This window comes from Alligator mississippiensis, chromosome 2 (genome assembly GCF_030867095.1).
Source record: "Alligator mississippiensis isolate rAllMis1 chromosome 2, rAllMis1, whole genome shotgun sequence".
NCBI classification, from domain to species: domain Eukaryota; kingdom Metazoa; phylum Chordata; order Crocodylia; family Alligatoridae; genus Alligator; species Alligator mississippiensis.
In genome coordinates, this window is record NC_081825.1 from 160,148,406 (window position 1) to 160,162,891 (window position 14,486).

General features: G+C 45.0%; 1 protein-coding gene across 2 annotated transcripts in view; it reads right to left on the reverse strand.

The window, feature by feature from the left end:
• The window catches only part of STPG2 (sperm tail PG-rich repeat containing 2), a 623,148-nt gene extending 610,343 nt beyond the window's left edge, over window positions 1–12,805 (reverse strand). The window contains exon 1 of one of the 2 annotated variants that reach the window (XM_059722337.1): window positions 3,145–12,800. In XM_059722337.1, coding sequence (XP_059578320.1) covers window positions 3,145–3,217 — 73 coding nt within the window. In that variant the 5' untranslated portion in view covers window positions 3,218–12,800. Of the gene's footprint in view, window positions 1–3,144 lie in introns of both variants that reach the window. The other variant, XM_059722336.1, reaches the window with a different exon arrangement.
• Window positions 12,806–14,486: the final 1,681 nt, after the last annotated feature.

The window sequence follows — 14,486 nt, forward strand, 5'->3', positions numbered from 1 at the left end:
GCACCTGCACCTTTATTTATAAATATTTTTTTTTCTTCATAGTGTAACTGTATTTTTGGTAGAACTTGAAATAATCAATAGCTGCTAGAAAAGATTTCATTTCAGTACTGCCAAGAAGCCACAAGGTGGTATATTTTCCCAACTTTGCCAAATCAAGTGCAGTGCAGTTGACCTTTGCCCAGTGATTCCTGTGTAAGCATGATGCAGCATAACGACTTCACATTTTTCTGCTAAATCATAATGAAAACAGATTCATCTAGAAAGACAGTACTATCATTAGTACTCTCACCTTTTTTTTTGCTTTTTTTTATACGCTCTAATCTGTGGTCAGAAGACAGAAATGTAGCAGTATACATGTTTGTATGTTTCCCTTTCATTAAAATAAATGTGCCCCTTTCATTAAAATCAATTTTTGAACTATAGATAAAGCAGTATTCAAGAATTTATTGCAAGTGGAGATCAGCAAGGAATCTGTTAAATAAATAATATAAAAAAATATTGATGGTTTCAATGCATATTACACATTTGGATTTATTTTAATTAACGTGAGGTATGCTAACTGAACTATGCCTTAAAGTGATGCAATTAGCTTGCAGTCACTGGAGAGGAAGAGCGCTCATGACTTGATGTGGTGGGCCTTTGCTCCTGATATAAAACTGTCTCCTACAGAAACAGCATGCCCAATTTATAAAAGGGCAAACCCCTCTGGTTAATTCTGAAATAGAATTCATAGACTCCAAACATAGGTAATTATACTTGCTGTGGCATCCCAATTTTATTAGGCTAGCCATGGCTATGACTCTTTAATATGCAATGTTTGAGCTCAGAACTGGTGGAACTACTTTAATAAATGCCCCAATATATAATTATAATACAGTGAGTTTGGTACTTCCTCTGAAACAAATTATATCAGCTTCTGCAAGAACTGGATGGAACATAAGACTATTCCAAGTATTTCTTTATATATGAATGAGCTGTATTCAACACTACATATGAATGAAGAAAGATAGCATAGTGCCATATTCTTTTATGTACAATATAAACCTTTTCCCCAAAGATCAGTTCCCCCCCTCTGCACGCACACGCGCGCGCGCGCACACACACACACACACACAACTGGGATGCGTGTCTTAAGTAGGGAATCTTAAGTTTTCTTCACTGGAAAGGAAGCAAGCCTGGAAATAAACCTGTCATGCAGCTGCCAAGGTGGGACCCAATTGCATCTGGCTCAGCAAACTGAAAGGGTAGAGTCTCTAGTATTTAACTATCTCATAGCCATAGCTATTGGAATTGAAATTTTGTGTCTGGGGCCAAAACAGTAAAATCAATTCCAAATTCTATTGACTGAGCAGAGCTCAATCATTCAAGCTTGTACTGTGTTAACTCCCACAAGTATCCTACCTCCCAGACTCTTCAGCCAAAAGAGCACGTCACCATACATTGTGAAGCCTAGATCAGTGTTTTTCAACCTTTTTTTGTACCAGGATCCATTTGCAAACATTGATGGCTAGTCCTGACCCAGTGCCCCCAACCTAGCCCGCATCCCCAGGCCCCAGCTCCCCAGTGTAAGGAGCATGGCAGGGGATGGGGATGGAGCATGGAGGGGCCCCAAGCAGCCCCTCGCAGGCTGGAACTCTGCAAGCCTGCAAGGGGAAAGCCACAGTTTCCCATGTTTTTCTCCTTTAAAGGAGAATCCATTTTTAAAGTTTGTTCACAACCCTTTCATATATTCCCACAGGTTGAGAAACACTGGCCTAGATTCTCACATTTGGAGGCATTTGTAGATTTTTACAGGGTTGCCTGCCCACAGTGCAGTGGACAGGTCTCCACTCTCTAACTCAGGGGTGGGCAATTATTTCAGCTGGAGGGGCACTTAACGAGTTTTGGTGAGTTGTTGAGGACCATATACATAAAATCTTTTTTTTAAATATCATTTTAACAAATTATAGATAAAAAATAAATCATATACTAAAAATCAAACATCTACTATAACATATTTTAATTCTATTTCAAAAAGTAATTTTGGTCCTGATGTGTTCTTTTGAATCGGGTATATGGATGTGATTGCAGAATAGCTCAAAATACATTCTTACTCTTGTATATTGTGTGTGGTATTGTGTGTGGGAGGAGGTATGGGAGGGTGAGATGTGTAGGGGGTGGTGTAGGCATGTGTGTGGGGAGTTGCCTGTACTAGGTCCCAGGAACCAGCCAGAGTTGGGGAAAGGGAGGGGGGGGCAGGGGGCATGTGCAGCAGAGCATGCCCGGGCAGTGTGGTGCAGGTGTTGTCCACCCTCCCCCACATTGGGGCTACATCTGCCCCCATGGCACTCGGCATGGGGCTGAGCCCTGCCTGCTCCTGCCCAGGCAATCCCACACCATGCTCCTGCCTGTACCTGCCAGCCACAGCCCTGGCCAGTACCCACAGCTTCCCAGGGGGACTCCTCCCACCCAGGTTCTGCTTAACTTCTGCCACCTCTAGCAGCTCCTCCTCCTCCTGCCCCTACTGTGCTGCTCCAGATGGGAGGGAAGCTGCAGCTGGCCAGCTCCTGCCCCAGTGCATGGAGCGCCAGCTCCAGCTCCTGACCACCTTCCACACACTCTACCTGCCCAGCACGATGAACAGATACATGTGGGTGGAAGGCGGCTAGGACCTGGAGCTCCACACACTGGGGCAGGAGCTGTCCAGCTGCGCTTGCCCCCCGCCTGAAGCAGCACAGCCAGGGCAGAAGGAAGAGTAGCCACTGGAGGTGGAGGGAGCTGAGCATCCACACTGCTCTTCTCTGGGCTGCAGCCATACCAGGAGCAGCCCTGCTGGGAAGCTGTGCCCACTGGCTGCGGCCAAGGCCATCAGCAAGCACAGGCGGGAGTGCAACACAGCTGCCCTGGCCAAGATCAGGCAGGGCTCGGCCCCATGAGGAGCACCATGGAGCAGCTGTGGACTGGATCCAATCAACTGGCAGGTGCCCACCTGCAGGCCATTTCCAATCAGTTGTTAGGCTGAATCCAGCCTGCAGGCCGTATTCTGCCCAACCCCGCTCTAACTACACCAAGTCATTCAAGGCCAAGAAGAAAGATATCTGAGCACTGCAGCTTGTTCCTACACCATCAATACATTTACAGGAATGTATATAAAGAATTACTTACAGTGAAGAACAAATAGTCTCTCTTCTACCCTTGCAAGGGTCTGAGGCCTAACCTTGTATGACTGAAGAGCCATTCCTCCTCAGAACAGAGTATTCAGGAAGTATGGCATCCCAGGAGACAATCTGCATGAGAAAGCTGCACTAGGAAGTTCTTGCCTGCTGTCTTGCCTGGACTATCTCCTGCTAGGCCATTCTTTATCAGTCCACAGTTGGATTAGATGATCTCTTGATGTCCCTTCCAGCCTTACTTCTCTATGAAAACATGAAAAAAAGCTGTCATAAGCATGGTGCTTACTTTATCAGATGCTTTGAAAGGACTGCAGGAAGCAGAGTTGCTAAATAATAATTTAATACATTTCATAATTTAATAACATTATAATGAATAAGATCTGCCATATCAAGACATGTATTTTATTTAAAAATATATCTAACACTGAAAATGTAGTATTATCCCAAGAATAACTAACATCAGATTTTGCTTTGATTTAAGAAGTATTTAAGCAGATGAAATTCAAAATAGCAATTCATAATAATTCTTTTTAAAACTGAATTTACTTTTCAAAAATTAAGTAAAACAGTAGACTAAAAAAATATGGCAGAGATATTGCTTTGTAACTACACAAAGGTGACATTGTACTCACACACACATACAGCAAACAGAATAACAAGAGAAGATATCAGAGCTAGCAAAAAAACAACAACATGGATTTCAGGGAAAGACACCTGAATTTTAATACAATAAGTACTGACATTTCCCTAGTCTGATTCAGAGTTTCTAAAAATTGCTTTGTTTAAATTCTAATGAATGGGTATATCGAAATGAGTAGGACATATTTTGTATTATACATACATTTTTATATGAACAACATATCCCAAATGTTTTTAAGCCAAGAAATTACTCAGTGGTCTTACTTTTTTATGCACAGCTAAGCTACATTCCCACAATAAGGAATGTGCGGTTTGCAGTGCCTCAAAGCCTTTTGAAGAGCTGCAAAATGCACGCAGCACATGTTAATCCATTCACCGTGCTGAATATTTGCAGAACAGTGGCAAAATCAGATACTGGGAAAGCCTGGTATCTAAAAAAAATATGCTAGAAAAAAACAACATGGCACACATGGCAGTAGTGTGCGCCACACAAAACCAGAGCCTGGCCAGCCAGCACCACACTCCAGGATCACAGCCACTGCAGCCCTGGGAGGCCCCCAGGATCCCAGTTAAGGCTGCTAGGGCCAGCCCAAGTGCTGGCTCCAGCCTCCCCTACCCTACCTGGGGCAATTTAGAGCACTCATGCAGAGGCACGCCTGGAGACAAGTAGCAGCAGTACAAATATGTGCTCCTGCTATTTGTCTCCAGGAAAATAAACATTCCCTCTCATGGGGATGCATCATACAACTGCTAAAACACAAAAAGCCTTATAGATTCATAGATTGTTAGGCTGGAAGGGACCTAGGAAGATCATTGGGTCCAGCCCTCTGCACTGAGCAGGAAAGAAAACTGGGGTCAAGTGACCCCAGCAAGGTGACCATTCAGTCTCCTCTCAAGATTCCTCTTCCAGAGTAGGTGACTGCACCACCTCTGGAGGGAGCATATCCCACAGTCTGGACACCCTGACTGTGAAGAAGTTTTCCATAATGTTGAGTCAAAAATGGTTTTCTAGGAGTCTGTGGCCATTACTCCTGGTTTTCCCCAAGGGTGCCCTGGTGAATAGTTATTCACCAAGCCTTTGATGTACTCCCCTAATATAGCAGTAAGCTGCTACCAAGTCCCCTCTCAGCCTTCTCTTTTTCAGGCTGAAGAGTCCCAGGTCCCTCAGCCTTTCCTCATATGGCTTGCCATGCAAGTCTCTGATCATACAGATGGCTCTTCTCTAGACTCTCTCAAGTTTGTCCACGTCCTTGTTAAATGCGGCACCCAGAACTGGACGCAGTACTCCAGCTGTGGTCTCACCAGTAGAGCAGAAGAATCACTTCTTTGGTTTTGTTGGAGATGCATAGATTAATACACGCCAGAGTATTATTTGCCCTGCTGACTACAGCATCACACTGTTAGCTCATATTTATACTGTGGTCTATTATTACTCCCAGGTCTCTTTCTTTTGTGTTGCCAGTCAGTTTGGTGCCACCAAGCCTGTAGGTGTACATGGGGATTGTTCATCCCCAGGTGGAGCACTTTACATTTCTCAACATTGAACTTCATCTGGTTCTGATCCACCCAACTTGCTAGCCTGTCTAGGTCCACCTGTATCTGTAGCCTATCTTCAAGCATGATCACACTCCCCCATAATTTGGTATTGTCCATGAACTTGGCCAGTGAGCTCTTCACCTCCCACATCCAAATCACTGATAATTTTTTAGGATAAAACTTAAAATAAGTTTTTAAAGGTATTTGCTAAGGCTGCAAATAGGCTTGTAAGGGAATTGTTAAAGGTATCTAGGTACCTAATGGTCATATTTTTCCATTCGTGGAGTAAAACCTTCCACAATGTATTGGTCTCTCAGGGGGAAAAAAATAAAAACTGTTTTAAGAAGTTAGAAAAAAAATAGTTGTTTTTTTTCAGTTCACTGTAATAATATTTACCTTATTCCCTCACATATATTTACCCCAAAATTCAGGTGCTAGAAATCGGGGTGTACTTTATAATTGAAGAAATATAGTAACACCAATTTCTGCCACATAAGCCTCTGCCAGGAAAGCAAAAGTAAAGTTATACATGCTGCACACATCAGCCACATTAAAACAATGCATCTACAATAAGTAGGTAAGTACAACATTTATGAGCAAGCAAAATCCTTTAAATAATTTCATCTACATAGCTGCGCATAACAGTCTGTCTATTGTTTCGATAAGGGAGTAGATAGGAGAATACAGCCACTAATGTAGGTATAGTCTTAGAGTAATATAATTTTACATATTTTTAAAATATTTTTGTTTTGTTAAAAATAGCTAGCCTTCTCCCTTCGGACAGGAGAATCATCTTTTTTATTTAAAATCCACAGTCCTATAAATCATAGAAGACAGAAAATTATTCACATAATTCCAAGAGAGATTAAAGCAGTTCTGGGAAACAAATATATTACTTAATTTTGTTAGCCACATTAAAACAATGTACCTACAATAAGAGTCATTATTATGGCTGGGTTATACTATTGCAGTCATACAAATACAGTTTTTAGTTTAGCTTTTATGGTGTTAGAGGCCAGATTGATAAAATATTTAATAGGGAGAGAGAAAAAATAAAAAAGTAAATTACAACCTCATTTACAGAAGTGCAAATGAAGAGTAACTATGTTGAAGTCAAAGATCATTCTAGATTAACACTCCTATAAATGAGTTGAGAATCTAGCTTTAGCAGTTGCAAGGGATTTGTAACAGGATAGAGAACTGTTCCTGGTTCTAAGCAGGTCCAGCTGTATAGTTAAGAAAAATTAACTCTCTTTTGACAACTGTTTGGTGACTCATGTTAATTAAGATAGTAGTGGTCTTACTCCAGTTGCTAGAGAACAGCTGTCCATTTCAGTAAAACTACTAATATAAATTGTCAGTGAGACAAGCTGGCAGTCTCAACAAACAGACCAAGGATCAAATAGTGAGGATGACTGAATAGGATTTAGGACTGCCTTCTTTATTTGGTGCCACTGCCAAAGCCCTTCGGTACTATATATCACTGGTGCTCCAGCTATCTGGCCCTGTGGGCCAGATAAGTGATCCGGGGTTGGTCCACAGACTTGATCCAGCATGGGGTTGATGCACCAGATCCTGCCACAGAAATGGCCTCTGTCACCAGAATTTTACAACCGGTTGAAAATGTAAGCTTTGACTTGAAGCGATGATTTTCATAATGGAAAAAAGGGAGACAGTCTTCCTTTTAAGTGTTTGGGTTCCCAGCTATATAGGCCATTGCTTAGAACCTGTGCAATAATTTGGAACTGCGTGTAGAACTGATTGGGATAGGGATCTAGAAAACAATATTGTGTGGTTATAATAGCTTGTCTCAGCCAAGGGATACACAGGTGATGCATTCTGTGTTAGGGGATGTATCTCCAGTGCCTTGTAGTCTGAGCATGCATTTGCATCTCTTCACAGTGGATGTAAAACACTATGAATAGTTCAAAATAGTTGCGTCTGACAGCCACTGCACAGGTATTAATGACTATTCAAATCAGGCATTTTTTAAGTCTCTTAAAAAGAGCTGATGTGAGGCCATCAGTATCAACCAAGGCAAGCTGGATTCAAAAGGCTGTTTACCACTCCCAAATAATTCTGCTGAACAAGTGTGTGCTAATGCCATAATAGCAGAGGCGAACAATATCTGCCATTGTCACAATCACAGCAAAAGGTTATAAAAATCAGTCTGACCCACTGTGTTTTCTATCACTTGAGCTCTATCTGCCTTCTGTACTGCTTCTTTATTCAAAGATCAGCTGTCAAGCATGGTGACCTATAATGTCAGTGACAGGATGGAAGTGTGTAAGGCCATTCTATCAATATTTGTGAATAAGTTGTTCTAATAGTCTGCTAAAGCTGCAGCTGATAGTCCATTTCACTGGGAATTCACACTTTGACAGATGTCCATCCAGTACAATTATACTGAAATTTGTTTTTAGTCCCAAGCTCATTATACCACATTTGGGAAAAGTGATATGGAGACTAAAAGACTGGTACACTTCTCGCTTTGTTGGTGGCTCTGTGCAGCCAACCTCTTGTTTCAGTGGTTACCATGAAGCCACACCAAAATGTATGCATGCCACAAAGAGCTGCAGTTCCTAAAGCAACCAGCAAGAGGTTAAGGTGGTTGCGTACATGGTTTTCAAGACCTGTACAAATCAGTCTGGCATGACTAGAGTGACAAGAAAGAGGAGAGGCAAAGAGCCAAAAGGCACATGACAGACAGAGAGAGACAAGAACCCAAAACAGAGAAGGAAGAAGGAAAGGGAATAAATTATCTTCACCAGTAACGTACTTACTAACTGTACTTTGTTCTATAAATACGTATGCATATTGGAATAAGGAAAGTAGAACTTACATACCTTGTTTCTTTGTTAAGTCCTTCCTTCCCCTCAGTGCTGGATAACTTTTTGGTTTAAAAACAGCATTGGTTAATAAACAGTAAGGCTTTGCATCAAAAACCACTTGCCAACACCCTTGCAGATACTTGATAGTGTGCCAGCTGTATTGTACGTTCAGAGACAAACAAGTAAAGTAGGCATTTCAAATGCTGGGCCCTATAGGCTCCAGAGCAGGCATTCTCCAACTTTTTCATTATGTGGGCTCCACTTCAATAGGCTCATTTTTCTAGGGACACCTCCTCCTACTATTCATGATTGCCAGATCTTCCTGTCCCAGTTGCTGTTTTATAACATTCTTGTGGGCAGAGTTACTGCTTACATGGAAAAGTAATGTTTTGGGAACATAGTATATTTTTAGCTTCTTTTAATGCAAAATAACAACTGGAAAAAAGAGGAGAGCCATTACAAAGTAATCACTGAGTTCACTGTAAATATGGTATGGATGAAAGTTTAAGAAAGTCCTCCCTATGAGCTCTGTTTTTCTTCACTTCTGTGTGTTTCCATAATGTACAAATTTAGTCATAAAATGTACTAAATGTACCTTTAGTCATAAAAGAATCCTTATTGGAACTGCCAGGAGACAACAACTGCAAACAACATACATAGAAGTGTAGCCACTAATGCTATTAGGGAGAATCCAGTGGTACACTGAAAGGGCACCCTTGGTACTCAAGATATTCTTTCAGTTCTAATGTTCCCTGCCTGGCTGGGGCACAGTGTGCCTCCAAACAGGGAAGCAAGCAGCACTGGGATGGCTGTTCCCTTGTATCCACATGCTTCAGTGCGGGGGCTTCATTGCAAAGCCCCCAGGCCAGGCCTGCCTGCTTCCCCGTCTTGAGGCACCCTGTGCCCCAGCCAGCCAAGGAGTGGCTGATCAGGGCACATGGTACCTCAGCATGGAGGCTTCACAGCGTGCAGAGATGGGAGAGGAAGCAAGCCAGGGCTGTCTGCTCCCCAACTCTACATTTGTACCAGTGCTTGCTACTTTGGCGTGGGTTGCGTCACTTTTCTCAGGATTTTTTTTTTTTCCTACCATGAAATCTCTAGCAAATTTTGCCACAGTGCTGCACGTTAGCAGCACCGCACATTGATGAACATGCAATTTGTGTGGTTTGTGGAGCTGCAAAGAGGCTTGCAGTGACACAAAACACACGTGCTTGCACATCTGGATCCACCCAATGAGTCCATGAAGAGTTACTTTTGATTCCGTGGAGTCTGCTATCTGGGACAGATGTCACCCAATATGCTCTGATGAGAAATTCATCTCTGTTGCAGCTCTTTCAAATCTCAGCTTCTACAGCTGCATTTTCAGTTTCTGGATGTACCCAAACTGAAATGTTGTCCTCCTTGATAACTTCTCATGCAGCCCTTACAGACAACTTTGGGTTTGGTCCAGGGATCCAACCCTAGTCTGTACACCACTTCACTTAGCAGTGTCAGTACTTAATATGGGTTCCTTCCAAGATTTATCCAGTTGGTCTCTTAACCTTCTTTCTCCTACTAGATGAGGACCCATGTTTAAATATTTCCCCATGAGACCCAACATCATTTCCATTGTGTCAAAAGCTATTCTCAGATCTCTCAATGTCATGATCTACTTTCATTATGGACTTTGGCCTGTATGATCTGAATTCCTTTGTTCTTCATCAAAAACTTCATAAAAGACGTATGCTGGGGTACTTAGCTCATGTCCAGCTGTGAGGAGTACCAAGGTATATACTATGTACCCTCATAGCTTGCTATTATATATGTCATAAAAAAATGGGATACACTGGCCCCAGTACGTTTGCCGTTCTAGCTACAGAAGTAGCCAGCTTATCTCATAACATCCAACCAACCCTTTTCAGCATCCCTTGCAAGCATCAGCTATCCTGCACCAATTGTCATAAACATTTCATTACCCAACAGAAATAAACTCTTAGCTTAAGCAAGACCAGTAACACCAAATGGGCGCATCTACATGTGTCACTATGGCAACATTGTTACTATGCCATGATTTGGTACTTCCTTTTGGTCTGTACTGCGCCGTTCACGCAGTGCATGGTTATTTTTAGGAGCTACTTCACCATAGTGACATGCTATACCAGGGGAGCATGTCACTGCGGCAAAGTAGGTGCTGGTCATGTGTAGATGCCCATGGATGCTACGTTGCCATAGTGCATTGCTACGGTGATGTAATGTCATGTGTAGATGCACCCAAAGCCCAACAGTTTTAAGCTCAGAACTTCCTTTTAAGGTAAATCTGCTACAAACAGTTGGCTATACCCATCACCCAGGCAGCATTTCATTGTCAAGTTTCAGGCTTTCTAACTCTGACTAGAAAGCTTTTAGTGTGGTATTCAGAGGGAATAATACATTCCAGGGTAGCAACATTTGCCAATTGATTTTTCAATCACATATTATTCTGATATCAAAGGTCTTTGTCTGGGAGGCAATTAACTGTTCTGGAGTTCATTATTGCAATCCTAGATCTACTGTTACAGTGGATGAAACAAAAATATTTGAACTTCTGTAAAGTATAGGAGGAAAGGAGAAAACCATTTATTATGATTGCATTCATTCCCTAGAGCAACCAATTCCTCGATCTCCTGCTTAGGGCAATAATTGCAATCAGGCTCCCAGCAAGGCCACCTGGCCAAGGTGTTAGCATTGGATTTATGACCCATATACCTTATTCTGGGCAGACCCAAACCCTCACACTGATCATAACTTCTTCCATATAATAATAGGCAAATTTTATTGATATACAGTGATAGCAGATAAGAGTAATGAAGGGAAAGCAAACAAAATAACTCCCCAAATCTATTTATCTACCAGTTCCAAGGTTCACAGAGCAAAGGTACACCTGGTCAATATACAAGTTCACCCTGTGGTTCTTTGTGGAATGTCAGATGTCAGCAGCCTTGGAGGTTGAGGGCCGAGGCCCACCCTCCTTCCTGCCCCCTGACAAGGTGGGTGATATGGGTCTCCTCCCATGGTGGCATTGGGTTCCCCCCTTGGGGACCACCTGCTGCTCTGAAATCCCTCCTTTTGTATTATTTCTCCTCCGATGACTCTTCATTTCTGGATACCATTGACTGGTTTCCTTGTAGTCATGCTGTCAATGTTCTGTTCTGCCAGCCTATTCCTTTGTTTCCACAAACCCATCAGATGCATACATCTTAATTTGGTCATTTATCAGTGTCTTCATTTGGGCATGCCTGGCCTCCTAATTTGGTCTGACCACCAAAACCAGAAATCCCGGAGGCTTGGCAGCTGGACACTGGGACCTGGTATGAATGCAGCAAGCCTGTCTTTTGTTATAGATTTTTAGGAAACAGTGCATTGTATGTCTTCAATTTCCCATCCTATTTGTCTGTTAGCTTGTGACACAGTGGGCCTTTAAAGCTAAGAACATGAAACTTTATCACAAACAGACTTTTAGAAACCAACAGGCATCAGTTTTACTATGTTTGTGTGCAAACCTGACTATGAAATAACAACACTGAAGTTTTTCCAACCACCTTGGAAAAACTTGCTCCACAGGATTTCTGAATCCAAAGGAGTCAAAGCACAGATGCATTATCTATCCTGACCAGAAATTCTCCCAGATGGATAGAGGAGAAAATGTTCTGTCAACATAACAGGAGACCTTTTCAGGTGGTGTATTTCTTCTCTACAGAGAACATTAACATTTGCTGCACTGGGCCACCACCACGTTCTTAAATCCTTTGTGATCTTGTATCAATAATGTATCGATCCATAAATACTAGTATCTGCATCCAATATGAAAAGGGCTTTGAAACACTGGTATACTAAGACAGAAATAATTACAAAAGGCCTTCTTGATGATGAAAATGGTAATGTTAACCATTGAATTTGTTTCCCTTTTTCACCCAATCTGTTCAACAGTTCTACAGTATTGACAAACTCACAAATTTTCATGATAGGAACGGAGATCTACAAAACTTTGCACAAATAGGCTGCATCCAGATGAGCAAGCATGTATCTGTTGCGACACCTCAAAGCAGTTTGAGATGCCACAAGATGCACACTAAGAATGAAAAAATGTTCCCTGTGCTGCATATTTGCAACACAGGCTCCAGATTTGATCCTGGGAAATCCTGGTATCAAAAAAATAACATGCTGGGGAAAAGTGGCACAGGGCACGAGCGTGCTCTGAGGCAACCAGAGGCTGGGTCCTCCAGAGAGATGTTCTAGCACACAGCCAGAGAGTCTTTATGGCTGCCGCATGCCCCTGCTGCTCCAGCGTGCTGAGGCAAATAGGACGAGGGCAAGGCTAGCAGCAGTGGATCAGACCCAGGCTCTGTCCCTGGTAAGTAGGGACATGGGGGTGGACGACTGTGAAGGTGGGGAAGGTGGGAGAGGGTGTGAGGGGGACTGTGGATTGGGGAACACTCAGGAGAGGTGGGTCCCTGCCCACTATCCCCAATGGCACACTGGCCCTCGCAGCAGCAGCAGCCAGCAGCGAGTGTCAGGGCACTCATGGCCCACTGCTGGCAGAGACCCCAGCAGCCCCTGGCTTCACTGGAGACCTGGGGGGCTGCACATGGTGCACTGCACTGGTGCAGCCCACTGGCACATGCCCTTAAACAGAACTGGATCAGCTCTTGCTGTCCCTCCTGGCACCATACACAGAAGCCGCACGCTATTGGTCCAGGTCAGCTCCTGCCTCCAGCCTGATGGCACTTGGGACATATGCAAGCAGAAGCCAGCCCAACCCAATTGCGTGCAGCTTCTGCGTGCAGTGCCAGGAGCCCAGGTGACAGCAAGAGCCAGCCTGGTCTTGCCTGAAGATGCGCAGCAGCAGGCCAGGCCAGCACTGTGTGCCATGAGCAGCCACTGGCTGCACTGCCGGGGGACTCTGCCTGCCTCATAGAAAAATCAGAGCTGCCCCTGCCCCCTTCACTCACCAGGATGTGGGGCGCTGAGCAGCACTGATGTGCTGGTGCCCTGCCCCTGATCTTGCTCCTCACTTCCAACACAGCCCCACCAGTTTCCCTCACTCCTGACCTGCAGCCCCTGCCTGCCACCTACTAGGTCCTTCCCAGCAGCAGCTCCATCCCAGCACTAGGACATGAGTCCAGCTGCGTATGTCCCACCCACTGCTTTGTGGCTCTGAACAGTGCCAGCCCTTGCTGTTCTGCTCCTTGTGCCTGTGCCCAGATCTTTGTGATCTCCATACTGTTCCTGGGAGGCCTTCAACTGGAGCTCAGAGACTGGGCTGGGAAAGCCTCTTCCCTTCCAGGCCGGCCTCCCCCTGCACAGGTTGCTCTAGCGGGCAGGGAAGCTCTAAGCCTGGCTCTGGCGGCCTTTCCTACCCTGAGCTCTCCCCCACCCCCCATCTCTCTCTGTCTCTCACACACAAACCCCTGCTGCAACCTCCATCCCTCCCCCTAGCCCATCACACACCCAAGTGGTTCCTGGGACCAGGAGCCCCCACAGGCTGGGGCTGCATGTCCCAGCACCAGTGTGGGCACGGGGCAGAGCTGCAGTGTGGAAGTTGCTCTTGGAACCACAGCTCAGTGGCGATGCATAGTGGGTGCATGGGGGTGCATGTGCACCCCTGGTGCACCCCCTGACAGCTGCACTCACCACTTAGGTGATGGGCACGGTGGGCAGGCGGGAACGCCATTCCTCCCCCTGCAAGCACCGGCCAATCTGTGCACCTGCTGCAGCCACTTTTAGGAGTGGCTGCGGCTGCTTCTGGGAGAGGCTGCAATGATCGGCCGGTGCTTGCTCCCAGAAGTGGCTGCAGCCACTCCTGAAAGTGGCTGCAGTTAGTGCAGCAATCAGCCACAGGCCCCCGGGACCACAGGATCACCCATGGGGTATCCCCCCAGCACCACAGGATTGTCCACAGGGGACTCCTCCCTCCAGTTGGTGGGACTGGTCACGGGGAGGGCATGTGGCCCCCCTGACTAAGGCGGCACCAGTTGCCCATGCCGCAGCTCCTGCCAGCAGGTCCCGTCCTGTCCTGTCCAGTGGATGGACACACAGGGCATAAGATTTGTGGAAGGGATGTGGGGTCTGGGTTGGGTATGGGGTTTGTGTGGGGTGGTGGGGAGGTTTGTGGGTGGGTGTAGGGATGGGTGTAGGGTTTGTGGGGGTGAGGTTTGTTGGAGGTATGGGGCCTGTGCAGAGGCTTGGCAGGTGGGGGGGTTGTGGGTGGGGGTGTGGGATTTGTTGGTGGATTGTGGGGGGTTTGTGGGTGTGGGGGAACTGTGTGGGTCTGGGGAGACTGCTCGGGAGGGGTAGGTCCCCCGCCTGCCCC